The sequence below is a fragment of the Dendropsophus ebraccatus genome, chromosome 11 (assembly GCF_027789765.1).
Source record: "Dendropsophus ebraccatus isolate aDenEbr1 chromosome 11, aDenEbr1.pat, whole genome shotgun sequence".
Classification (NCBI taxonomy): Eukaryota; Metazoa; Chordata; class Amphibia; order Anura; family Hylidae; genus Dendropsophus; species Dendropsophus ebraccatus.
Window position 1 is genome coordinate 41,896,322 of NC_091464.1, and position 27,802 is coordinate 41,924,123.

Sequence of the window (27,802 nt, forward strand, 5' to 3'; positions counted from 1 at the left end):
TGCTGAGTGTGAGCTGAGTGTGAGGTGTGTGCTGAGCTGAGTGTGAGGTGAGTGTGTGTGTGCTGAGCTGAGTGTGAGGTGAGTGTGTGCTGAGCTGAGTGTGTGCTGAGCTGAGTGTGAGGTGTGTGCTGAGCTGAGTGTGAGGTGAGTGTGTGCTGAGCTGAGTGTGAGGTGAGTGTGTGTGTGAGCACCCCGGGCAGCCCCCTCCTCCTCCTCCCCCACAATAGGCGGCTATTCTTATTGTAATGCCGGGACCCAGATGCGCTCCGTCCCCTCCTGTCTGCCGCCGCTCGGGGTTGGGGGGGCCTCTATCCCACAATCCTCTCCCATCCTGCGCCCCTCCTCTCGGGGGGCTGTCTCGGCCTCTCCCCCCAGCAGCAGGAAGAGAGTTGACCGTGTGATGCCAGGCTGTGTGACTAGAGCACTTGTGTCTGGCTGGTCGCAGTGGCCGGCTCCCTCCTCCATCCATCTCTCCCTGTGTGAGGAGTCTCTCCTGGCTGCCCTCTCTCTCCACCCTCCTCCCTGGGCTCCAGGCTCAGCACCATCTGCCCAGTGCTGCTCCTCTCCCCTCTCTCAGGCTGGCTACTTCTGCCCTCTTCTGCCTCTTGCCATCCTCATCACTTGTGGCTACTTTCTAGCTTAACCCTTTGTGCAGAGCACTTAGTTGTGTCCCCTGCCCCCTGTGCTCTGGCTGTGCCCCCTCCCTCCAGGGGGAGAATGGTGCTGCATCCAGCATTCTGACAACTCCTAAAAACTGCATTTTGGGCACTGGAGGTGGAGCCTGGACCCTGCAGCAGCAGCAGCAACAACAAGGGGGGCTGCAAGTGGCCTGCAAGGAGCTCATTGAAAAGATGGACGCTAGCAAAATGGTGAGTGCCTAAAAGGGCTTCTCCATGTGTCTATAAACAGAGCTCAGACCCCTGAGCACATGGACTTGCTGCAACTTTCTGATATGTACTGTGCAGATATGTACAAGCTAATCCTAGGGACTAGAATGGCCAGAAGGGGGCAGAGATGGGGTCCACACAGGGATAGTGTCCTTAAAGGTTTTTTTATTTTTTTTTAACCTGTGGCTCCCCAGCTATTGTAAAACGACAACTCCAAATCCAGGCATGCTAGGAGTTGTAGTGATACAACAGCCGGACGGAGAGCCACAGGTTGGGCATCGCAGCAAGAGAAGGATGTATGTATATAAAAAGAACACCTCCTTATTCTTCCTGTGTTGCTTTACTGTCCAACTGGCTACCAACCCCCTAAATTTTAGATATTGTGCACCCCCTGATGATGGCTGGACCGCCACGACTGGCTGTAGACCATGATATAGGCCCAGTCATCATGACAATAAAGTTCTTAACTTATGAAGATGTTTTAGTATTTTAAACAAACCTTTGTTTACTATTTATTATTATTTGTTACTTAATATCAACAACAATTATTTTTATTAATATTAATTATTAATATTTATTATTATTCATTAATACTAATTTTAATAATAATATTTAAAAATATTGTTAATATTTATTATTACTTATTATTTATTTATTGTCGCATTGTGAGTGAATAATCCAGAGTCTTTCTCGCGCTCCGGTGTGTAAATGATGACATTGTCTTGTTGCATATTTTGCTTTACCTGTTGACACTTGTGTTAGTTGGTGTTTTGGCTGTCATGATATTGTAGGGATATGCAGCACCACCGTGTCTGGTAAACACAGTAGATATCTGACAGACTCCGCATGTTAGGTATCGTTCACACTGCTGTTCAGGCCTCATGAGCGTGTCAGGTGCGGCTGTTTCCATCACTTTACATACAATTTATTTTGAGGATCAAACATGTGCTTGTTTTATGAGCCTTTAATTTTGATACATTTTTTGTTCTTTTTACCCTTTTTTGCACCCTTTTATTTTAGTAAGTACTTATGGGTGGGTTTTATGGGCATTATATGCAGATCAGGTCTCTGCTAGCATTTTCCAAAGTGTTATGAAGCCGTTAAGAGCAAAAAAATGTGAAAAATGTTTGAAAATATGCACTGATTTTTTTTTTTGCACATTAAATAAGTACCGTGCCTTTTTAGTGCATAAAATGTGTAAAATAAGTACTGTGGAGAAATAACACAACAAAACAAACAACAAAAACTATGGGCCAGACTTACCAAAACTGTTTCGTTTTCAGACAGCTTGAACTAATACCAGGCTGTCTAAGAATGTGTCAGGTTTATCAAAGGCTGTTAGATAAATCTGCCATATTCTTAGGCCCTTTTTAGACGGGCCGATTGTCAGCAAGGAGTGCTGATAAAAATACCTGGTTCCTGGCTAGTCGCATATTTTGTGTGGGTCTTAAAATAATTGTTTACCAGCCACACATGTCCCTTTGTAATGTAAGCAATGAATTTAATGGCCGCACAAATGATACAGGGATCGTTCATGTGGCCCAGCAGCATGACTAGTTCTGCCCTGTAAAGGCACTGCAAAGGAGGGCCAATCTAACTGATGTGTGCAGCTGCAGACGGCTGACGATTCGTACATCTAAAAGGACCCTAACGGTACTTTTACACGGTGCGATAATTCGCCCGATCGCACGATTAACGATTTTGAATGAACAATGTTTTTTTTATAACGATGAGCGTTTAGATGGAACGATACATCGTACGGAAAATTTGCTATGCGATCGTTTTGCGATCGCTTAAGCCTATCTCACACATAGAGGAAATCGTTGAAAGAATGTTTACACTGAACGATCTGCGAATTTTTTGCGAACGATCAACGATGATTTAAGAACATGTTGAAAGATCAAAATGAACGATTTCTCACTCGTCGTTTGATCGTTTGCAGCGTTTACAAGTACGATTATCGTTCGAATTCGACCGTTATCGTGCAAAAACGAACAATAATCGTCCCGTGCAAAAGCACCATTAGGGCCTTATTCCACCGGACGATTATCGTTCAGATTATCGTTAAATCGTTCGAATCTAAACGATAATCGTTCGGTTGAAATGCAGTTAATGATTAACGACCGAACGAGAAATCGTTGATCGTTTTATAAGACCTGGACCTATTTTTATCGCAATTACGATCATAAGTAACGATTATCGTTCCAAGGAAATGAGTGAACTTTTCAGGTCTTTCGCAATAGCAGTCGTTTGAGATCGTTAACGATTATGCAAACGATAATCGTCCGGTGGAATAGGGCCCTTAGACTGCCTAGTTTATGTCAGTTATTGGTTAAAGTGTAAATATCATTTATAAAAACATAGCGACATGCCAGAAGTGTATATTAGTGGGGTTCCGGGTGCTGAGACCCCCGCTGATCTTAAGCATGAAGGGGGCAGAAGCGCTCAGCAGCATGCTGGCCGGAAGTTCCAAAGGCTCCATTATAATTCAGTAGACTGCAGTTAGACTGCATTCTAGCGATTAGTGGACCCCCACCGATATGCACTTCTGACAGGTTGCTGTGACATGTCAGAAGTTTTTATAAATGAGAGTTACACTTTAAATATAAATATATGGAAAATTGATCAAAAAAGTGTTCAAAACTCATATTGGGTTATCCACTTGGGTTATAAATGGGTTATCCACCTCTGCTCTCCAGTGCTCCTCTTCCTCCCTCTGTCCCTCTGTGCTGATATCTTCCGCCAACATAAGGGGGCGGGGCATGTTGCGGGTGCTGCAGGCATTGTGTGTGGGTGTGGTAATGTCCAATAGCTACCCAATGTTGCTGTGACATCGGTAACATCAGACGACTATTGGTCATTGCCTGCAACATAACCCTGCTCCCTCTTGTTTTAGAAGTTATAACCAGAGATGGGCAGTGGGAGGAAGTGTAGCGCTGGAGGGCAGAAGAGGGAAGACATTTTCTACTCTCCAGATAACCCCTTTAAATGTGGAGCTTTAGAGCCGTCCCTGCCTACAAAATGACAGATACCCCTGTGGACGCCATAAAAGTCAGTTGGTTCCCTCTGAGATTGTTACAGCATATTGGCTTCTGTTATAAATGGAATAAAGCGGGAACAGAGTTCAAAGGATGTAATGGATGTAATGGAAAGACTTGATACCTATTCACAATTATTGCAATTTGATAGCGGCAAGTTATCAGAGAAATATTGATATTGTGGAAAACTTCTTATTATATCAGAACTTATAACTGCGTCTTTTGTGTCTGACCGTATAGGAAATTACACTGTAAATACAACAATTCTGAAGATAATGGCTGAGAAAACTGTTCAGCATTACTAGAGCGTCTTACTAAGACAACCCCTTACATAATGTAATAGGCCATTTGGATCATGGTGTGTGTGTGGGGTCTTCTCTTTGGGATCCCCAGAGAGAAGAGGGGGTATCATCCTATGCCTCTCTAGTTGGCCTAGCTCGTCCTCGGAGCAAGCTACGCCAGATAAATGTACATATGATGGACCATGCCCCCTCTCAATAAGCCGGGTACACTTTTTTTTGGGACAGGAGTGGCATAAAAGAACTAAAAAGTCACAATATAGGTATGCACAAATATGCACAAATGGTTGATTTATTTTCTTACCAAGAACTGGAAAGAATCAGTGCATGAATTGGTCCCATCCTATGTATAAATATTTTGGCTAGAGTGATGGTATATAATGTTGTAGCCGTATATTTACCTTTTGTTATACGCATACACTGAAATAAATGTTTTCAGAAATGTGACATAGTAACATAGTTAATATAGTTGAAAAAAGTTCAACCTAGAGAAACCCTACTGTACTGACCCAGGGGAAGGCAAAAAACCCTTAGGCTGGGTTTACACTGCGTTTCTGCAATCCGTTTTTTTTCATCCGTTTTTTGCAAAAAAACAGATGAAAAAAACGGATGCATTTGTGTGCATCCGTTTTTTCAATTAACTTCCATTGTAAAAAAAAAAAAAAAAACGGATCAAAACGGATCAGTTTTTTTTTTATGGACACAAAAACGTAGCTGACACTACTTTTGTGTCCGTTAAAAAAAAACGGATTCTTTTTTTTTTTTTTACAATGGAAGTCAATGGAAAAACGGATCAAAATGGATGCACACTAATGCATCAGTTTTTTCCATCTGTTTTCCATCCTTTTTTTGCAAAAAACGGATGAAAAAAACGGATTGCAATAACGCAGTGTGAACCCAGCCTTATGAGGCAGATGACAATTGCCTCATCCCAGGGAGAATATTCTTTCCCGACTCCAATGGCAATCAGAATAATCCCTGAATCAACATCCTATCACATGAAATCTGATGACCATAACTTGTAATATTATATTTGTCAAGAAAACGTGCTAAATACATTTGTAACGTTGATGGCTAGGTTCACACAACATCTTGTTTTGCCCCTATGACGTCTGTCTTTTTGGACATCCAATATGTTGAGGGTAAAAATCACAGATGTTATTTGGCCTCAAAATGACGGACGTCCAAAAAAATGGACATCAAATGGCCAAAAAAGACGTTGTGTGAACCTAGCCATGGGAAGTGAGGATCAAGCACGTTGGTTATCAACATGCTCAGTCATTTTGCCAGGTGTACTGGGATACACCTATGCCCATTTAGTTGAGTTGACTGAATGTAGTCTGATAGTTTGTAGTGAAAAGGTTTGGTCCATTTGCAAACGTAAAGCAGTATTACATATGGCCATTTATATAAAAGATTCAATACTTGATGTGGATGATCCGAGTAGCAGATAGTTAGTAGATCTCTAGTCTGGTGCACGAAGGGGTTACCGCATGTTCTTCAGGTATACAGTTGTGCTCAAAAGTTTACATACCCTGGCAGAATTTTAGGGCTTGTCTCTTTTTCTGAAAGTAAGAATGATAACGCAAAACCTTTTTTTTTCACTCATGGTTAGTGGTTGGGTGAAGCAATTTATTGTCAAACTACTGTGTTTTTTATACAAACTACAGTCTGCTTTTCTACGTAGTCCTATACTGTTAAGCTTGGACTCTTTGGAGGACCGGATGCCTTTAGTAGGAGTTGTTCTGCAAACTCTGGAGCAGTTAGATTCTGTTACATTTTTTCTTTAAAGGGTTGTACACCAAAAAATTTTTTCTTTCAAATCAACTGCTGCCATAAAGTGCCAGAGATTTGTAATTTACTTCTATTAAAAAATCTCAAGCCTTCCAGTACTTATCAGCTGCTGTATGCCCAACAGCAAGTTGTATTATTTCCAGTCTGGAGAGCAGGAGAGGTTTTCTATGGGGATTTGCTGCTGCTCTGGACAGTTCCTGACATGGACAGAAGAGGCAACAGAGAGCACTGTGTCAGACAGGAAGGAAAACACACAGGACACACAGCAGCTGATAAGTACTGGAAGGCTTAAGATTTTTTAATAGAAGTGAATTACAAATCTCTGGCACTTTATGGAACCAGTTGATTTGAAAGAAAAAAATTTTTTTGTGAACAACCGCTTTATATTTGGCTGGAGCTGCTTCCATTTCTTACGATGTGCGCACCCAGCAATGCTTAATTTCTTTCCAATCTCTTCAATAAAAACTATTTACTTTTTGAATAATTATGACAACCAAAAACATCCAAATGACATACCCTGGTCATTTTGACCTGATAATATGCACAAAGGTTGACACAGATTGACAAAAATTTTGGCCACAACTGCCGGGAAAATTGTCGGGGATGCAAAGAAAAACCCACAAATAACATCAGCTGGAATACAGGACTCTCTGAAAATAGCGATGTGGCTGTTTCAAGATGCACAATATGGAGGCACTTGAAGAAAAATAGACTGCATGGTCGAGTCGCCAGAAGAAAGCCATTACTGCACAAATGCCACAAAGTATCTTGCCTACAATACGCCAAACAGCACAGAGACAAGTCTCACAACTTCTGGAACAAGGGAATTTGGAGTGATTAACTTTTTGGCACAACCATAAATGTTATATTTGGAGAGGTGTCAACAAGGCCTATGATGAAAGGAACACAACTCCTACTGTAAAGCATGGAGGTGGATCGCTGATGTTTTGGGGACGTTTGAGCTACAAAGGCACAGGAAACTTGGTCAAAGTTTAAGGAAAGATGAATGCAGCACTTGTCATTGGCTAGAGCAAAGTAAAGGTTCTGGAGTGGCCATCTAAGTCTCCTGACCTTGATTTCATTCAGCCACCCTGGGGCGATCTCAAGAGCGCATATCATGCAAGACAGCCCAGGAATTTACAGGAACTGGAGTCTTTTTGCCAAGAAGAACGGGCAGCTTTACCATCTGAGAAAATAAAGAGCCTCATCCACAACTACCACAAAAGACTAAGCTGTCATTGATATTAGAGGGGGCAATACACCGTATTAAGAACTGGGGTGTGTAAACTTTTGGTCAGGGTCAATTGGATGTTTTTGGTTGTCATTACGATTTAAAGGGAACCTGTCACCCCCCGTGTTGGGGTGACAGGCTGCCGACCCCCTGTTAGAGCACCCTATACTCACCTAATCCGCTCCTCAGGTGAGTCCAATGCTCATAGAGAATGACGGAGCGCTGGACTCTCCTGTAATTCTCTATGAGTGTTGGACTCATCTGAGGAGCGTGCGCGTCCGGCGCCGATATCTCAGTGACCCGACCATCTCCAGAAGCGGGACCCGGCGGGATCACGTGAGTATAGGGGCTCTAACGGGGGTCAGGAGTCTGTCAACCCGTCACCGGGGGGTGACAGGTCCTCTTTAAAAAGACAAAACAGAGTAGTTTGACAATAAATCGTTTCACCCAACCAGTAACCATGAGTGGGGAAAAAGATTTTGTGTTATCATTCATATTCTCTGAGAAAAGAACAAGAAAGCAAAAATTCTGCCGGGGTATGTAAACCTTTGAGCGCAACTGTATGTTCTCAGAATATCATAAGCTCATCTCTAACATCATAAGTAAATATGCCATTGTATAAATAGCCCATGAGAACTTTTACCTAAGGCTTCATTCAGATTAGAGCGTTATTTTCCCGTTTGTTTACGTTCCACATTTTTGGAAAAACAGGAGAGACTGCCTCGGATAGTATGTAGGGATGGATAGAAATGAATGATGCACTCCTGATCCTTATAAGGATGTGTTCTAGAAATTCAGAAAATTTCAGATTTCTATGGGATTTAGTAAATTCTTATAAAGTGGTTGGTATTTCCTGATATATTCATCCGTCATTGTGTTTTCTACAGCCAAAAGACTTGTATGAGAACAGAACTCATGCTATTTATGGGTCTCATAAAGTGACCGCTGTCCATGGGCCCTATTACAGCATATGGATATCACAGTGTGGTCCCTCTAAGGGTCAGACAGAGAACCCCAGTGTATGAGATCCTACAGTGGCAGGATTACATGTTTGGGTATTCATTTAAATTGTATTATAGTCACTATAAGGGAAATGGATAGATGGGTCTTTCCCTCCCTTACAACTGATTGCTCAGGGCCAGATTGCTGACTTAGGGCCCTTTTACACAGAAAGATTATCTGACAGATTATCTTCCAAAGATTTGAAGCCAAAACCAGGAACAGACTATAAACAGAGACCAGGTCATAAAGGAAAGCCTGAGATTTCTCCTCTTTTCAAATCCAGTCCTGGCTTTGGCTTCAAATCTTTGGCAGATAATCTGTGAGATAATCTTTCTGTGTAAAAGGGCCCTAAGCCCTCATTCACACATCCGTGATTCTCTCCATAGTTGCAGACTTGTAACCATGGACAGAAATATGGATGTGTATCTGTAACTGTTTGCATTTGCATGGAGCCATTTATTAAATTAGGTGATCCAACACAAATCCTTAAAGGAGAAGTCTGGCCATTTTTTTTGGCAGCCTGCAGGGGCAGGGGGAAACTTAATACAGAATCCTAACTTAGACCCCAGCCAGAAGGCATTTTCCTTTCCCCTGAGTCTTGATGATGTCATGACGAGGGGAGAAATGTCTTCCCGGCTGATGGATTGCACGCTCAGCCAATCAGTGACTACAGCAACGTCCCGTCCAAGTCACTGATTGGCTGAGCCAGCAGTCCATCAACTGTGTCATGACGTTGGCTGAGAGAAGATCCCGGAGCATGGTGGGGGTCCCGGGGCGCAATCCAGCGCCGGAGAGCACAGGGAGAGGTGAGTAAGTTTTTTTTTTTTTAATGTTCCACCCTGCCCCTGCTTTTTTTTTAAAGACTTATTGCTGGTCTTCTCCTTTAACAGTTATGGATGTATGTTTGGGGGTGGGGCCATAGAAATCAATGGGTCCTCAAATGCACACAGGATAAACAGATGTAAAACTGAATATGTTATCTAGTTCTAGTTGAAAGGTAGAAGCAGTCAACAAATATATCTCCATGACACATTTGTAGTTACATTTCACAAACTGTTTCTAGAACTTTTATAGATTTTAGTAGATTTAGCCAAGAAAATACATTGGACCCTATTGACTTATAACAGGGATCATCAATATGTATCGATATGTAATTGATTCCAGCAGATTTGATGGAAAGAATAGCAAAAATAATAATTCAGCACCATTCTTTTTATCAAAGCGATGGATATCACAATAAAATAACCCCCAATATAAGTCCTTAATATAAGTACAAATAATTTAGCACTGTTATATTAGTTTCCATTATAAGGGTCAGTTCACACTGACGAATCCGCGGACCCCGCTCGGAATTCCGCTTGCCTCAGTGCGCCTCCTCTCCGCTTAGAGTGAAGGCCCCTATGTCTCTTTTTGTCTGTTTTGCAGCCATTCTCTTTTTTTTGGATGGCGCCAAAATTGGTCAGTTCAGTGCCGAAATTCCGAACAGAATCCGCATCCACGAGCAGAATCCGGACTCCGCTCGGAATTCCGCTTGCCTCAGTGCCTCAATAAGTTTACTTTACTTTCAGTGGTGCCCTATACCAGTAAGTGGTGATGTGTAAGCCAATGTGTTTGGCCACCCTTCAAGTGGGTGTTTGTGCTGTATTCGTTGTTGCTTACTTACAACATTCATGGAGTTGGGCGCTCTGCACCCAGCAAAGTGAATGTTAGTGCTAATGTGTAGGGAGACATGCACACCCCAACACCTATAGAAGCAAGGACTCTTTACTTTGACAGGAGTCCCTGCACCTGTAGTACTTTTCTTGGCTCCCTGCATTATTGGCATGTGACACCATAAAAAGTAGGTACAGGAGCAGGGACTCTTGTCAAAGAAAGAAGCCCTTGTTCCTGTTGGCAGTTTCCAAGGTGTGCTACTGTATGTTAATAGCATTGTGGACTTTGGAAAAAAGTAGTGCACCACCTCTCAAATTTGGTGACCACTACATCTGGCTATATTTTGTACATGTTCACCACATATTTTAACCTACTTCTTTAGGGTTTGTAAAATCTCATCCCTGTACCCAGAACTATAATCTGCCTTGGATTTTAGTTGCATTATTTCCATCCCTCACAGGGGCGTAACTAGACATGGCTGGGCCCCATAGCAAACTTTTGATTAAACCCCGCCCCCCCCGACTGACCACTAAACGGTCAAGTGAAGTGATAACTACATAACTGCTAGCTCTGGTCAGGAGTGCTTGCAGTTAAAGGGACATTTGCAAAACCCAGGAGACCAGCAGGGCCACCCGGTGCTGCAAAAGATGACGGCTCAGGGGGCCCAGTGTATTGCAGGAGCAGGCCATGGGGCCCCCTGATGCGGCGGGCCTCATAGCAGCCGCTATGGCTGCTATAGTGGTAGTTACGCCCCCGATCCCTCATGTATATGTAACCAGATTCTGAACAGGGCTACTGATGTAAAACTACAAGTCTCAGCATGACTTTCCAGACACCTTAGTGCTATGGCATGTAGAAACTTGTATCCTCTGTACATCTGCAGTGTATCAGTATAACAAGCTTCTTTCATTGGGAGACACTGGAAAGATCCTGAGAGTACATAATAAATAGAAAAAAAAGACTTGTTTTCTTCTTGGGGTTCACATACTTTCTGTCCATAAAAGATCTGCTGCTATAGAGGTTGTATAGTAGGGCAGAAGGCTTTGTGCACATTAATGCTTTAATGCTTTGTGTCTGTTGTCAAAGAAAGGGGCAAGGATGACAATAGGGAGGAGGATGAAACAATAGCTGGTTGCATTATTGATCCATAATGACAATGCATAGAAAAGCAGTGTGTGAATGAGTTTGTTTCTGCATCACGTGTAAGGATTTCTGCAGGCTATATCCAGATGGATGGGACAGTTTCAGAAATTTCTGCAAGAAATCTGCTGCGTGTGAATGTACCTTAAAACAGGCAGAGATTACTGAGGTAACCATAGCGGGCATATAGCCTTCATGTATACACAGTATGTGCTGTAGTGTTTGCTACTGAATGGCTTTTAGGATGTTCAAACACTATCAAGTAGCAAATAAACAGGTGGCAGACATGTGAAGGATGTCGATGTGTGAAGAACGTGGGTAGCAGGGCGGCTAAGATTACAATTAATAGGAATTAGGAGACAGGAAAGAAAAGATGACTGGGAGCTGTTCATACTGAGGGCTGATGCTATAAATGGCCATTGCCTGCTCAACCTGTGGCCTTCAGGGAGGGAGAAAGGAAAAAAATGTCAGAATTAGGAAAACTAACATTGTCCGACAACTACTGTAGATAACATAGAAAAAGAGTTTTCGGGTGGGTGTCAGCTCACCTATTTGGCTCCGTATCCAAATTCATGGGAGGGGGTGCACGGATCCTCAGTAGCCTGCCTGCGTTCAATAGAAGTCCAAACCAAAGTTGTGTGGATCCAGCACTTCCAAAAATAATCATTAAAATGCCTTTACTTAGCCAGTGTGTTTCCCCAAGTGGGACTTCTTTTAATCTTTTTGAATATGTAATAAAGTTTAGATTTTAACAATTATTTTTGGAAGTGCTGGATCCACACAACTTTGGTTTGGACTCTACTACTGTAGATAGTTTATGGTCTAAGAAATATTTAATTCGCATGGGGGTATTCGGGTCCAGGTATGTATAGAAATCTTTGACTATGGCTGTTCCCATGTTTTCCTGGACTCCCTAGGGCGGCATCCAACGTCTTCAGCCACTGGTATTCAAATGCCAAATTATCGGACTCAAGCCTACTCGATTTGCGTTTATCTCTAATTGGGACCAAGTTTTGGAGTCCTAAACAAACAGTGGCAATTTGGGAAATGGACCGAACGTAGTCACAATTAGATTAGACTTATGTAAAATACTGGTTTTAAACACACCTATGACCTATGCAAATAGGAATTCCCTTATGTTACCTGCTACCACTAAAAAAGGTGTTGTCTGAATAGTGACCTGGAATTATTTCCCTTCTTATAGACCACATCATTCAGATAATATGTATATGTAATACACAGAGAATTCAAATGTAGAAACATCTACATTAGGGATGGTCCGAACCATCCGAGGTTTGGGTTCGGCTGAACCCGAACGCTTGGCATCGGATTCCCGCTGTCTGGCCGCTCCGTGCAGCGGGCGGATACAGCGGAAGGACCGCCTGGAAAACTTGGATACAGCCTATGGCTATGGCTGTATCCCAGTTTTCTAGACGTTCCTCTCGCTGAATCCGTCCGCTGCATGGAGCGGGCAGACAGCAGGAATCATTGCGGAGGGTTCGGGTTCGTCCGAACCCCGTCCGAACAAGGTTCGGACCATCCCTATCTGGGACTATGCAGGTGGACATTAAAGGTAGTGAGGGTGCCACAAAAGTTTTGATGAAATGTAGTCATTGAGTCTTGGCCAGATTACACACATTTGCTTGGACATAATACTTCCTAAGTCGGATTAGTAATAGTAGACATCTGACTCTTTGTCTTTTGCGCTTTGGGCGTTTGTAGTGGTCTCTGTGTCATTGGGTGGACACATTTCTCCACCTTTGCTTTGAGTGCTTTGTAACTGGAGTAATATTTATTTAAGACTCATGATGATATTTTTAGGCTTGGGTGTATTTTGTTCCCGGAACTTTTTCCCTTGTTTTCATGAAGACTTTCATTGGCGTCTAATAAAAATATCTAAATATAGCAAAATACCATTCCTTTTACTGGATATGTACACAGAAAATGAAACGGTTTCAAAGCAGAAAAGTGGAAGCTGATGTCATAAGGAAATGGGTTACTTATTGCTAAACGCTGTCAGAGTAAACAAGAAAACCCACTCACTGCATCATTGTAAGTCAATGAATCCTTTAACGGTTACTATTAAGGATTGGGTGGATGACTATAATACAGGCATATATAAATCCTTTATTTTTATTAGGTTATGTGAGCTGTAAAGTTAGTGTGTTTGACTTTCTTAAATCTTTCTAAAACAGGTAGTGTGCACCATTAAGCCAAGTCTGGAAACCCTGCTGTAACAGGCTGTACTCCCTTATGGTATGCATATTGGTAATATGGATATCATAGGGGAGGGTGCTCCACTTGGGACTCCCCTATATGAGTCTACAGCCGCTAACATCACACATGTATAGCTATTAATCCAATTTGTCACCATGTGATACCACATTTCTGGTTGATGTTTGTGGTGGTTTCAATCTGAAAGGCACTGTAACGCATAGTTACTTAGACTAAAAAAAAAAAAAAAGACAAATTGTCACGGCCTCAGGTAGAGTTCAGCCAGGGAAGGGATGGGGTGGACACAGACAGTGAACCCCAAACTCGTCCCCACCCACTGTCTCTGCCTCAAACAGTCCTTAGCAACTTTGGTCAACCATAGAGACAGTCCCTCACCTGTGACGAGGGTGGAACATGGAACACTGGCAAGACAATACAAACAGAAAGGGATGGTCAGGAAGCCGAGGTCACAACAAAGCAGAAGTACAGAAACATAAACCAGAGAATGGTCAGTTCCCAAAAGCCAAAAGGTTAGGGAAGCCAGATAACCAGGGAAGTCAGGTACAGAAAGATGGGGTCAGATAAAGCCAAGGAAAGCACAGGAGATAACACAAGGATAGCTAAGTTTGCCGGGCGAAACTACACTGAATAGCTAGCATGGATATCAGGGCTCTGGTCAGGGACCCGGTCCAGGATGTGATTGGATCACAATTACACAAAAACAGCAAGACTAATTGGAGGAACCAGATGTCCATCACCAAAGCAAAACAGATTTAACTATAAGGATGGACTATTAGATGAGAACACCAAATGAGGAGAAAGTATGACCATAAATATAAAAAAAAGAAGACTCAGACTAGGTTCACACAACGTTTTTTTCATCCGTTTTTACAAAAATTATGAAAAAACTGATGCATTTAACGTTTTTGTGTTTGTAAAAAAAAAAAAGTAGTTTTTTTTTATAATGAAAATCAATGGAAAAACAGATCAAAACTGATTGCACACCACAATTGCATCCATTTTTCTATCTATTTTTCCATCCATTCATTTTTTATTACAAATGTGTATGGAAAAACCGACTGCAAAAACGTAGTGTGGCCCTAGCCTTATTCTATGTTTTTTTCTAGCGAAGCCCCTGAAAATTTTTGAGGTTGTATAAATTAGAGGAAGATTCATCCACTGTAATCTGCATAGAGGTGCCAGCCTGGGACTCTCACAGTCTATGTGGTGCTGGCGTGGTTTTAGCTGAATGAGCTCTCTGTGCCATGTTCTTTACTGCTGCTGAAAACTTTCTATTCACTATAGGAAAGCCATATTAGTGCTTCTCTGTACTGCCAGACCATCTCTTGGGTTCCCTTTTTATGTAAGAGTAAGTAGTTGATGTTGTTATTCTTCTATGTTGATAACAGCATCATTGATCAGGTGTGTTGCCTTTTAGACATCAGTCTAGTCCAGTCTTAAAACATTATAAGGATAAAACATTATCAAGTCTTATTGGCTTAGACAAAGTTCACATAGGACTGAATTGTTGTGGATTTTTGGAATTGTGCACATTCACATTGTGACAGCACAAAAATATTGCTAAAACAAAAAACATTTATTTTTATTCTTCATCTGGTTCCAGTTTGTAGAATAAAGGACGGGGAAGGGTGTTGGGCTACAGCCGATTTCTGGCCTACTTGGAGACAGCTTGCTGTTATTGAATAGCTCCCAATCCCTGCTTCTATTTATAAGCCAACCTATTTATCTAGTTTTAGGCCAGGTTTACATATATCAGGTGGTCCGGCATCCTTCTTTTACATGAAATTGATGACAACTAATGCCACAAAAAGCCATCAGTTGTCATCAAGTGTCCTATCCTTTTTTTCGTTGACCATCTAAAGGCAAGGACGTTGTAAGACATGTTCCTCCATACAGCCTATCCAGTGGTGCAATTGAAGCGCTGCATGCTTTGAACTTTGCTACTGTGCCGTAAACTCGGCCAGTTTATTCTTAGGTTAATTGTCGTATAGACTTGGCAAAAGATTTGATTGGTAAAAGTTTGAGTGTTCACACCATGTCCAGAAAGAGACGGTATAAGTGCTGTGCCACATAACTGAGATGTACATCTATAGGCCCATCTTGGTCATGCACACATATTTCCATCAAATATAGCAGTGTCGTGATGGAAACCTGTAAGCCAGTAGGATCTATCTAGATTTGTTGGGATCTATTTGTCTCAGCTCCGTGATATTTCGATCTATTCTGTTTTCTATCCCTATGACATGGCAAAAAACAACAACAAAGTGAAAACCTAGAAGGAAAGTGAACCACTATTTCATTGAACTTTACTGAAGTCCTTTTGGTTTCCCAGCTTTAAGCTTTAATTATTTCTCACGTTTTGTTACCTGTTATCTAGGTTTTTTATGCCGATGTGGACTGTCGGACCACATATGATGGGAAAGAGTTAAATATTAATAATGCGATAAGTCTGTGACTTAGGACGCGGAGGACTCCGACTGAGTTGACCTTTCGGAGAACACCTTTTTAATGACATCAAATATAGATTCTGTCCGCCATGAGGAAAAGCGATCATGCTGAGAAATGGTGATGCTGTGCACTGACTAAATGGCTGTCTGTAAGGTGCAGGAGCTGTGCTGGAACATAGGAGTGGTGCTTCCTGTTTGGCGCGGGGAAGGCTCACATTGCGTTCTAAAAATAGATGCCCCAAACACAACGCCCGTACCTCCAGCAGGCTATGAGAAACTGGAATAAATGGTGGATAAATTAGTATATTTCATAATGGAAGAACAAAGCCAAAAAACATTTCGACAATAGATATTTGTCCATTTTTAGATTTAGAGATGATGATGTGATGTAGTTTCTTTCATATGGTTAACAGATTGAGCTAAAGGGGTTCTCGCTTTGGACAGTCCCTTCTTGTTAAAAGGGTCCCCTGACGGTAAACAAACTAAAATAGTCTCTGTAACTACTTACCATTTAAGATGGGATCCCGTATAGGGGTTGACCTCCCAATACAGTATATGAAAATTGGTATTCGGAGATGGACAATCCCTTCGACTGACCTTTTCCTTCTTCCCCATGGAAGTTAATTAAAAAGCTTCTCTATTGTCTAGAGCAGCAGTTTTCATTTAGCTGTAAGGAGTGTGACAGTCACGTTCTGTAATGTATATTATGTAACTCAGTCCGTTCCTACCGAACAAAACTGTGTCCAATGACATGAAGTAGGCTACAAAAGTCATCTAATCTTACCCTTATTTAAAAGGCAACCACAATAAGAGAGACTAGTAGATTGTTACAGATGGCTTATATATAACTGAGAATATTTTCAATTTATAAAAGTGAAGTAGATATTCTGCTAATAACTGTAGACTGTCATTAGTCCTCTAAAGGGAATAGGCCACTGCAGGAATCCATGGTCTATAGTAAATAGGCCACTGCAGGAAGCCATGGTCTATAGTGAATAGTCCACTGCAGGTACGCCATGGTCTATAGTGAGTAGGCCACTGCAGGTATGCCATGGTCTATAGTGAATAGGCCACTGCAGGTATGCCAGAGTCTATAGTGAATAGGCCACTGCAGGTATGCCAGGGTCTATAGTGAATAGGCCACTGCAGGTATGCCATGGTCTATAGTGAATAGGCCACTGCAGGTATGCCATGGTCTATAGTGAATAGTCCACTGCAGGTATGCCATGGTCTATAGTGAATAGGCCACTGCAGGTATGCCATGGTCTATAGTGAATAGGCCACTGCAGGTATGCCAGAGTCTATAGTGAATAGTCCACTGCAGGTATGCCATGGTCTATAGTGAGTAGGCCACTGCAGGTATGCCATGGTCTATAGTGAATAGGCCACTGCTGGTACGCCATGGTCTATAGTGAATAGGCCACTGCTGGTACGCCATGGTCTATAGTGAATAGGCCACTGCAGGTACACCATGGTCTATAGTGAATAGGCTACTGCTGGTACGCCATGGTCTATAGTGAATAGGCCACTGCAGGTATGCCATGGTCTATAGTGAGTAGGCCACTGCAGGTATGCCATGGTCTATAGTGAATAGGCCACTGCAGGTATGCCAGAGTCTATAGTGAATAGGCCACTGCTGGTACGCCATGGTCTATAGTGAGTAGGCCACTGCAGGTATGCCATGGTCTATAGTGAATAGGCCACTGCAGGTATGCCAGAGTCTATAGTGAATAGGCCACTGCTGGTACGCCATGGTCTATAGTGAGTAGGCCACTGCAGGTACGCCATGGTCTATAGTGAGTAGGCCACTGCAGGTACACCATGGTCTATAGTGAATAGGCCACTGCAGGTACACCATGGTCTATAGTGAATAGGCCACTGCTGGTACGCCATGGTCTATAGTGAATAGGCCACTGCAGGTATGCCATGGTCTATAGTGAATAGGCCACTGCAGGTACGCCATGGTCTATAGTGAATAGGGCACTGCTGGTACGCCATGGTCTATAGTGAGTAGGCCACTGCAGGTATGCCATGGTCTATAGTGAGTAGGCCACTGCAGGTATGCCATGGTCTATAGTGAATAGGCCACTGCAGGTATGCCATGGTCTATAGTGAGTAGGCCACTGCAGGTATGCCATGGTCTATAGTGAGTAGGCCACTGCAGGTATGCCATGGTCTATAGTGAATAGGCCACTGCAGGTATGCCATGGTCTATAGTGAGTAGGCCACTGCAGGTACGCCATGGTCTATAGTGAATAGTCCACTGCAGGTATGCCATGGTCTATAGTGAATAGTCCACTGCAGGTACGCCAGAGTCTATAGTGAATAGTCCACTGCAGGTATGCCAGAGTCTATAGTGAGTAGGCCACTGCAGGTATGCCATGGTCTATAGTGAATAGGCCACTGCAGGTATGCCATGGTGTATAGTGAATAGGCCACTGCAGGTATGCCATGGTCTATAGTGAATAGGCCACTGCAGGTATGCCATGGTTTATAGTGAATAGGCCACTGCAGGTACACCATGGTCTTTAGTGAATAGGCCTCTGCAGGTAGCCATGTTCTATAGTGAATAGGCGACTGCAGGTACGCCATGGTCTATAGTGAATCTTACAAACCTTAGTGCTGTGGTCAGTACAGGCCACCCCTAACAATTCATTGCCTGGCTTACTTTACAAGATGAAGCAAATGCTCTAAGTTAAAGAGGTCTGATGTGCTTTCTTTAAATTGGACATCCCAACACCAGAATCTCGTCTTCAAACATTCACTCTCGGCTGAGCTGAGCATGCACGCCTATTTCATTGGAGAGCTGTAGGAACACAGCTGCCAGAGTCCGGAAATGTCTTATGTTTTGTCAACACAAACCATGTACCATGCTGAGATCCAACATACCCCATACTTCTTTCCCCCAACATCTGCCATTGAGGGACAGTCAGGAAGCTAGTGTACGCATTGTAGTTTCATTGTATTCTGTTATAATTAACCTAATAATTATAGTCCATTATAATCAATGTTACTGGATTGGTTTTTTAATCACAAATACAGATTCAATTTCATCCAACTGTAGTAGTATCATAGACCCGGTATGGATGCATTGTCTCTGCCACCCTCCCTCTCATATATCAACTCACCTTGAACTTTTTACTGGGTGCTGGTAGAACTGAAGGGCACGGAGAGATAGTAATACACACATAAAAATGCCACCCGTTAAAGGTTATTGCCATATTCTGTATACCACAGACACAGCTTTTATATAGCATTCGCTTTAGACTTTTGATTTACAGTATATTAATATGACCACCTGGTCAGGGCTCTTAAGCTACAATAGATTAATGTGCCTTTTATTACAGTAACAGCTTTGACCCAGATACATCTTTAGAGCAGGACATGGCCATTTGTGCAAGGTTGTGATGTATAAATATTCATATTTAGGAACATGGAAGTGCTTGAGGGTCAGACTGACCTGTGAGGAGTATGTTCTGTACACTGCATAATATTGCAGCAGATGCATAACCATGTATAGTTATCCTGCCATATATGTAATATAAATAGCATATGCCATAAAGGTCAGATAGGTTGGTCACTGTAGACGCTGGAAGCAAAGCTCCTGGTATACCTTCAAAAGGTAAAAATAGGTCCAGGCTTTCTCCCACAGTTGTTACTTAAACGGGTTTTCCATGCAACTCCAATACTTTAGTAAAAGAGGCATACTCACCTTCCCCTCTCCCCCACTGCTGACACTGCATTCTTCCGATTCCCACTGTGGTCCTGTTCTTCCACCTTGATATTTCCACCATTGATATTTCTTCCATGTAATATATTAGGGTGTTAGATTTGCCTGGAAAATCTTAGGCCTTATTCACACAAGGTTTTCTGATTATGTCCAAAGTATACATCGGCATAAAGTTAAAATGTTCTTCCTTTTTGCTGAAGTATCCTGAAGTATACCTGAGACATAGGGGGACATTTATTAAGTCCAGCTTTTTTGCGCCAGGCTTAAAAATGTTCCCACAGCGCAAAATCAACTGGCGCAAGCGGCGTAAACCAGGCTGATGCAAAAGTTTTATACGCAAAACAGGCTTTTGCGAATAAATTCATTTGCATCTACCCTTTTTAAGTCTAAAAATAGAACTGTTTAAGTTGATAAATCCCCCCATAGTTCTTAAACCAATTTTGGGCAGTGTATCTTCAGTAACATTTGCATGTGTTACATTTTGACTTTCATGCTCTCATTTGCTATGGACATTGGTTCTTGATACAATGTATATTTTATTCTTTGGACAAGGTAGGCAGATAAGGGAATGAATGGCTGAATACCCAAACTGTGCAAATATATATATAGTGTACAGTGGTGCCTTGGATTACGAGTAATCCAAATCACTCTTAAACCAAAGCAAATTTTCCCATAAGAAATCATTGAAATGCAGACAATTGGTTCCCAAACCCCATTTTATTCTGAATAACATGTAAAACAGATGCCAAAACTTTGATCAGAATGCATATAAGCTGTATATGTGCACTTCATATAATCCATCATATTTATGTTTTAGTGGCGCCTGTAATGAGTTCCATGGCAGTAAAAAGTTATCTTATTGCAAAGGGTGTTGCATAGATGTTGTAGTTGCCTGAGCATTATGGAGCCCATAGACTTATGTGTATAGCTGCAGTAACATGCAGTTGTCCATGGTTACCCCACTTCCCTTGGTCATCTAATCTCAGTGTCAAAGATCAGACATTATCAGAGATCAGAATTATTCCTATTGTTAATTTATGGGATAGCTGTTTGTTTAACAACCTAAACAATATCAATTTATTATAAAGTTATGTTCCCACTACGTAAGAGACCGACCGTTCCGTGACCCGGCCAGAGCCGCTCGCTCCATAGTGTGCACTGACAGGGTTTCCTACGGCCACAATTCACTGAATTGCGGCCGCAGAAAACTGACATGTCAGTTCTTTGCGGCCCGGCGTGGGATCCTGGCCGGAGCGTAAACAATGTGTATACGCTCTGGCAAGGATCCCTTAGAGGAATAGGCAACGTTCCACACTGCATTAAGTACGGCCATTGTTGCCGATGGCAACAAAGGCCGTACTTTTAAGTAGTGTGAACATAGCCTAAGAATGTCTCCCCATCGGCTATTTCCAACAAGCGGCAAGGCAGTGGATTGCGCTGCTGCCACACTCACTCCCTGGCTGTACAGTATCTCCTGATCACAGTGGGTCTCAGCAGTGAGACCCACTGCGAACAATACCTTTTGACACTTCTGACAACATGTCCAAAGTTATTTTTAATCAAGGGTACTCACAGCATATTTGTTGCAAAAATTTCAGCAAATTCTTCTTATTCATCTAAATGAGCTTAAGGCTGGGTTCACACACAGTATATTTTAGGCAGTATTTGGTCCTCATGTCAGGTCCTCATAGCAACCAAAACCAGGAGTGGATTGAAAGCACAGAAAGGCTCTGTTCACATAATATTGTAATTGAGTGGATGGCCGCCATTTAATGGCAAATATTTGCTGTTATTTTAAAACAACGGCTGTTGTATTGAAATAATGGCAGTTATTTACCGTTATATGGCGGCCGTCCACTCAATTTCAACATTGTGTGAACAGAGCCTTTCTGTGCTTTCAATCCACTCCTGGTTTTGGTTGCTATGAGGACCTGACATGAGGACCAAATACTGCCTGAAATATACTGTGTGTGAACCCGGCCTAAATGTGCTTGTCACCAAAACAACTCCATATAGATGAATGAAATTGATTTATGCAGATGTGGCCACTGCTAACCATGTCAGTAATATACCACCTATAAGGGATACTTGCTTTGACTTCCTGTGCTGTCCTGTGATATTAGTGTAGGGCACTAAGGGCCCAAGAGTCTTTTAAAGTACAGGCTAAACAGACTGGCAGTTAGAATTGACCACAGTTTTCATTTTCCTACTTGTCACCCACATTCCACTCAGAGCCATTGTGTGGGCACAGAACAGGGTACATCCCCAGGTTATACAGATTATACAAATGCTCTAGGGGAAGACAATGATCCTGGCATGAAAGATCTGAGGACAACACAGGAACATGGTTATAATGCAAGACATAGAGTATTTGCTGGTCTGAGTACAGTGTCTGGCCCAGAGAATTTACTAACAGTGAGCTGTCGATGCATAAGGCATCACTGACTTACTGTGCAGGGCTGACAGGCCGCTCAGCCAATCACAGGCCACGGAGGTCCTGGCTGCATGCCCTTACTGCATGATTATCAGACCAGATATTTCCCTTTTTGAGTATACTGCATCATGACAGATCCCTCTATAATGCTGGGTGGAACATAAGGATACATTCTTCTTAAATAACTCCATCCAAGTGTGTGCCTGTTTCACTTTCTTGTCTACAAGACCGGATTGACAGTGTGCCCACTTGTATTGTAGAACAGACGCATATCCTATGTGACATACTGATACTATTTTTCCTCTCTGTGATTACGGGTGGTGATGGACTAATGTTTGTCATTTTTGGACATCTCTTTGTACATTGTGCAGCCACAGGGATTTGGTATACATTACACAGTGCATTGCAGCTTGCTGTATATGAGGCCACATAGTGGCATACTGGTCAGAGTGTCCGTGCTGACCCTGCCCACTACTAAGTGTGCACAAAGGGAACATTGGAAGAAGGCAGCCTGGCTTGACAAATTAGATTTTTCTTTACATCGTATGGAATTCAAAGTGTGTGTCACCTGGGGAAGCAATGACATCAGGATGCATTATTAGAAGAAGGCAAACCAACGGAGGCAGTGTGATGCTATGGGCAATGTTCATGAGGATATCAGTCTGACAGATACCACCTAGTTAAACACTGTGCCCAACCACACAGCAACAATCTTTCAAGAACTAGAGATGAGCGAACCTGAATGTCTGCATTTGATTACCGGTGGCTGATGGAGTTGGATGTAGAAATAAAGAGTCCTGGAAATGCCAAGGGTTCTCTATCAAGAACAGCTTGACTAACATGACGAAGAGTTCAAGGTGTTAACTTGGCCTCCTCAAAACTTTTATGGCGTCCTCTGAGTTTCTGGCATGGTGTCCAACATTTTGCCAAAGTCTATATTTTTGATGGATCTTGTTATGGAGAAACCAGATGGACCTTCCTTTGCAGATAAGAACTGAGCCTTATAGATGTTTTAGTGACATATACATGATACGTTTATGGCTGATTAGGGTATTTCGGTGCTGTCATGCACATAGTATGTAGGCCTTACAGTTATTTCCTGATGATCTAAGTCAGGGGTGGGGAACCTCCGGCCCGCTGGCCGCATCCGGCCCCTGAGACCTCCCGATGCGGCCCGCAGCTCCCCTGTGATGTGCGCCTCTCTGGAGGAGGAAGAAGCCGGCATACACAGCATCCTCCGGTGTCTGTGACAGCTGGCGGACACCGGAAGATGCTGTCTATGCCGGCTTCTTCCCCAGCAGAGAGGCACGTGTCTTCAGTCTCCTGCGGGCCCCGCGCGATGACGTCATTTCATCGCGCGCTGCCTGCAGGAGAAAGACCGGCACAGAGGACCTGGGACAGAAGAGGACATGGGCAGCGTGGGAGCGGAGGTAAGGTGAGTGGGATGTTTATTTTTTTTATTTGGGGGTTAACTAGGCCACCAGGGACATGCCTGATGGGGGTTAACTAGGCCACCAGGGACATGCCTGATGGGGGTTAACTAGGCCACCAGGGACATGCCTGATGGGGGTTAACTAGGCCACCAGGGACATGCCTGATGGGGGTTAACTAGGCCACCAGGGACATGCCTGATGGGGGTTAACTAGGCCACCTGGGACATGCCTGATGGGGGTTAACTAGGCCACCAGGGACATGCCTGATGGGGGTTAACTAGGCCACCTGAGACATGACTGATGGGGGTTAACTAGGCTACCAGGAACATGACTGATGGGGGTTAATTAGGCCACCAGGGACATGCCTGATGGGGGTTAACTAGGCCACCAGGGACATGCCTGATGGGGGTTAACTAGGCCACCAGGGACATGCCTGATGGGGGTTAACTAGGCCACCTGGGACATGACTGATGGGGGTTAACTAGGCCACCTGGGACATGACTGATGGGGGTTAACTAGGCTACCAGGGACATGCCTGATGGGGGTTAATTAGGCCACCAGGGACATGCCTGATGGGGGTTAATTAGGCCACCAGGGACATGCCTGATGGGGGTTAATTAGGCCACCAGGGACATGCCTGATGGGGGTTAACTAGGCCACCTGGGACATGACTGATGGGGGTTAACTAGGCTACCAGGGACATGACTGATGGGGGTTAACTAGGCCTACCAGAGGCATCACTGGGGGGGTTAACTAGGCTACCAGGGACATGACTTGGGGGTTAACTAGACTACAAGGGGCATCACTGGGGGGGGTTAACTACAATAGCAGGGGAACTAGGGGAACAATACTTTGCCTTGCCCTGGGTGCTGCAAACCCACACTACTAACTGCTGCGCACGGTATGCGGCCCTCAAATGATTTTATTAATGCCCGACCGGCCCTCGACATGGAAAAGGTTCCCCACCCCTGATCTAAGTGAAAGTCAATGAATCGCTGCTTTAGGCCTCTCCGTCTCAAAGTCATTGGTTGGACTGGGTGGTCAATTCACTCACTACATAGACTTAGCTTCAATTGATGTTGCACTATATGAAATCAATATCAGATATGAGACATTTCCTTTAGAGATTTTACACCCGGAAAAAGCTTTCCTATCCCATCTGTACGGCGCGCCGGGCAGTGTGGCCTTATTGACCTGATGGCAGTCTAATTGCATCTGAATGTTGTTAAAAAAGAAATGACTGGTCTGATGCTTTGCATAACCCTCATCCATATGGTACTCTATCCACATTGACTTTTAAGGGGATTTTATCCCAGCAGTTAATAATAAACAGCTGTACAATGGATACCGCATTGACCTTTATGCGCTGCGAGCCAGACGCTTATATAATCCCAATCCAGGTCACATCATCCAGTCCAATTCCACTATGTAGAGTATTGCATAAAATACTTGTTCTTTTTCCTGCCGGGGTCTCAGATGATCTGATTATAGGATTTAAAGAAGTCAGGGCTGTAAGTTTGTTCTTTCGATTTCTGACCTTTGTGGTCTCCATTGTGCAAACTTTAATTTCCTGCCGTATTAATGCTGCGATGAAACCAGGAGTGAAAACTAATATTGCTTCAGTTGTCGTGTCGCTGCCCCTGCAAAGCCTGCTTGTCAGCCTGCTAGAAGTGATTGTTGGATGCGTGCATTGCATGTGTATGTATCTATAGCACAGCTTTGCTGGTGAGTTAATAGCAGCTAATAAATTACAGGGAAAATTAGATTATATAGTCTAGCTGCTTTTGGTGTCTCTGTGTAGACAGAAGATACTGCTGAATTGCTTGTTATAGGGATGGCAAGCAAATTGCTTGAAAATAACAATTTACCCAGAACTTAATCTGAGGTTTTTTTTTTTGCTTATAACTTTATGTTGGGTTTACACCTGTGTTTTTTGTCATCTTGTCACTGATGGGACACTGTAGAGCGGATACTTTTATGTAACTTTATATTTATGGAATGGACTTTTGTTCTCACACTCCTTAGACTCTTGTCTGTTCATTGTCATTGTGTACTGATCTATGGCAATAACATGGGTGTGCAGTACAATGATAAGCTGGCAATGGCAGGGTAATACTCTGGGCAGCGTTCTGCTGGGAAACGTTGGCGTTCATATGGATGTTATTTTGACATGTGCCACCTACCTAAACATTGTGCAGACCAAGTACACCTCTTTATGGGAATGGTATTTCTTTATGGCTGTGACCTGTTCCAGCAGGATGAAGTCCAGGCTACACTGCAAACATTATTCAGGAATGGTTTTAGAAATATGCCAGAGAGTTCAAGGCATTGACGCCAACGTAAACTGTGGAAAAGGTTGGATAGCTGCTGGCTAATGAATTTTAAGTGTCCTGAAGGATTTACAGAGACTTTCCAAGGCCAATATGCCCGGTCAAAACTGAAGGCAATGGTGGAAAGGGGGGGGGGGGAGGGAATGGAGCAAAACACAGTCAGATTCAGCAAATTATCGCTCCATGTAATAAAGACAAAGATCAGTAAAAGAAACAGTCTTTGACTGATTGGTATCTTAAAACACGTTGAAAAAAACATGCATCGATATGTGTAATAGCATTGGGCGGCCAAGGGCTGATGACTATGTAAAAATGAATAAATAAACTTTACAAATATCTGTGCTAGCTCCCCAGTGTTCTCCAAGTTTTTGCCCCCTCCTCGCTGCCAGTGCTGGTGCTTCAGAGCCGGTTTCTGAAGTGACAGACAGATGAGCCAATCACTGGCTCAGACGGGATAGCACCGTGGCCAGTGATTGGCTGAGCAGCCTGTCACCTTAGGGACCGGCTCCAGCAGCAGCTGCAGACAGCGGGCAGAAGCTAGGAGAACACCGGGGAGTGTGGTCAGGTATGTATAAAGTTTATTATTTTACACTTAAGGCAAGCTGCACGATAGTTCAGCCACATAATAGGCTACTAGAAGATCGTCACTCGCTTATCAGGAATATTGGGCTAGACTTCGGGCCGTGTAATGGGGCTTTAGTCCTGTCTTCAGGATACTTGATTTTTAGAGCAATACTGTTACACTAATGCCAATACCCCACCTCCGTTGCATCCTTGACATAAGCACCCCAGTGACACTGAATGCTTTAGCCAGTCATTGGCCTCAGCAGTTACATGACCTCTGAGGCCTGTGATGAGTTGCCATGCCCTATGTACCATAACATCATTGGTGCTTTCCCTACAGTCACCTTTCTCTAAGCACTATTTTCACTAGCCCAGAAAACCCCTTTAACGTCATGGCCGATTGGTGTAGATAGACAGATAAAGTCATGAAAATCTATATAGATAAATATATGGATATAGATATGTAGATTTATATATGAATATATGCTATTTATACCCTAGATATCTGACCAGCAGCTTATTCTTCGGAAGTATGACTAAAAAGGTACTAATCCAGTTGTGCCATAATAATAACAGCATAAACCCAGCAATTTCCATTTTTCTGAAATTATAATAACCCGAGCCGAATCTATCTGGCCATAAGCCAGCTGCCTACAGTAATGCAGTGGGCAGAAAAGTGCGAGAAGAGAAGCGGACCGGTATGACACTTGGCAGGTATACCATTTAACCTAAGGTTATATATGCACCAGCTGCCTTCATGGCCACAAGCTGCTTATTTAGCTGTCAGGCCGAACACGTAGAAGGCCATGGTAATTGTAGCAGCATGCAGGGAAATGTAGCCTGTGTGATATACAAGCACTCTATCAATGCATTACATGAGGTGGTATATATGACGTCTGCCGTCCTCTGTAAACATCCTAAAGACGTCAAAACTAATTATTGCTTTTCTTTTACTATGCTACTGGCGTAATGTTAAAGAGGATTCTCCTATAAATAAAGTTAGTGGAGGCAAGTGTGTTAAATACAATTGATATAATATTTCGGCAATATGGGTTTAAAAAGCGGCACAAGGTATGTGTATATAAAAGTCATCTTCGGGATGCACGAGATAAGTTTTACTAATGTCGGACATTCTATACAAGCTGGTTGCTGAATAACTGTAAACTTATGTGTATACCCTACTTCTACATTTCCTTCCCTATTGCCCTTCTATCAGCTATATCATTTGATTATTGTGTAATTTACTGTTAAGGTGATGTGAATGACATTGAGTCAAACTGTAATTATTGTTTTTACAAACTTCTGTTATGTCTTAAGGCCCTACGACTATCATCCGATATCGGCCGTTACGGCCGATAATAGTCTTGTGTAATACAAGGCAATGATCAGCCAACATGAACGATGTCACCTGATCACTGCTGTTGTTTGTCTTTCAACATGTTGAAAGACAACCGACTAATATAGCAGCGATCTGCTGCTGTCTTTCCGTGGAATAGGAGCGGCTGAACGGATAAACGGCCGAATAGATGAAAAAACATGTGCTTCCATTATAAAAAAGGGTCAAAGGGCATCCTTTTTTTTTTTT

The 27,802-nt window shown here is 43.0% G+C and overlaps 1 protein-coding gene across 1 annotated transcript in view; it reads left to right on the top strand.

Moving 5' to 3' along the window:
* The first annotated feature begins 252 nt into the window (after positions 1–252).
* Positions 253–27,802, top strand: part of HIP1 (huntingtin interacting protein 1) — a 92,384-nt gene continuing 64,834 nt past the window's right edge. Inside the window, exon 1 of the mRNA XM_069944725.1 lies at positions 253–869. Coding sequence (XP_069800826.1) covers positions 852–869 — 18 coding nt within the window. The 5' untranslated portion in view covers positions 253–851. The remainder of the gene's footprint in view (positions 870–27,802) is intronic.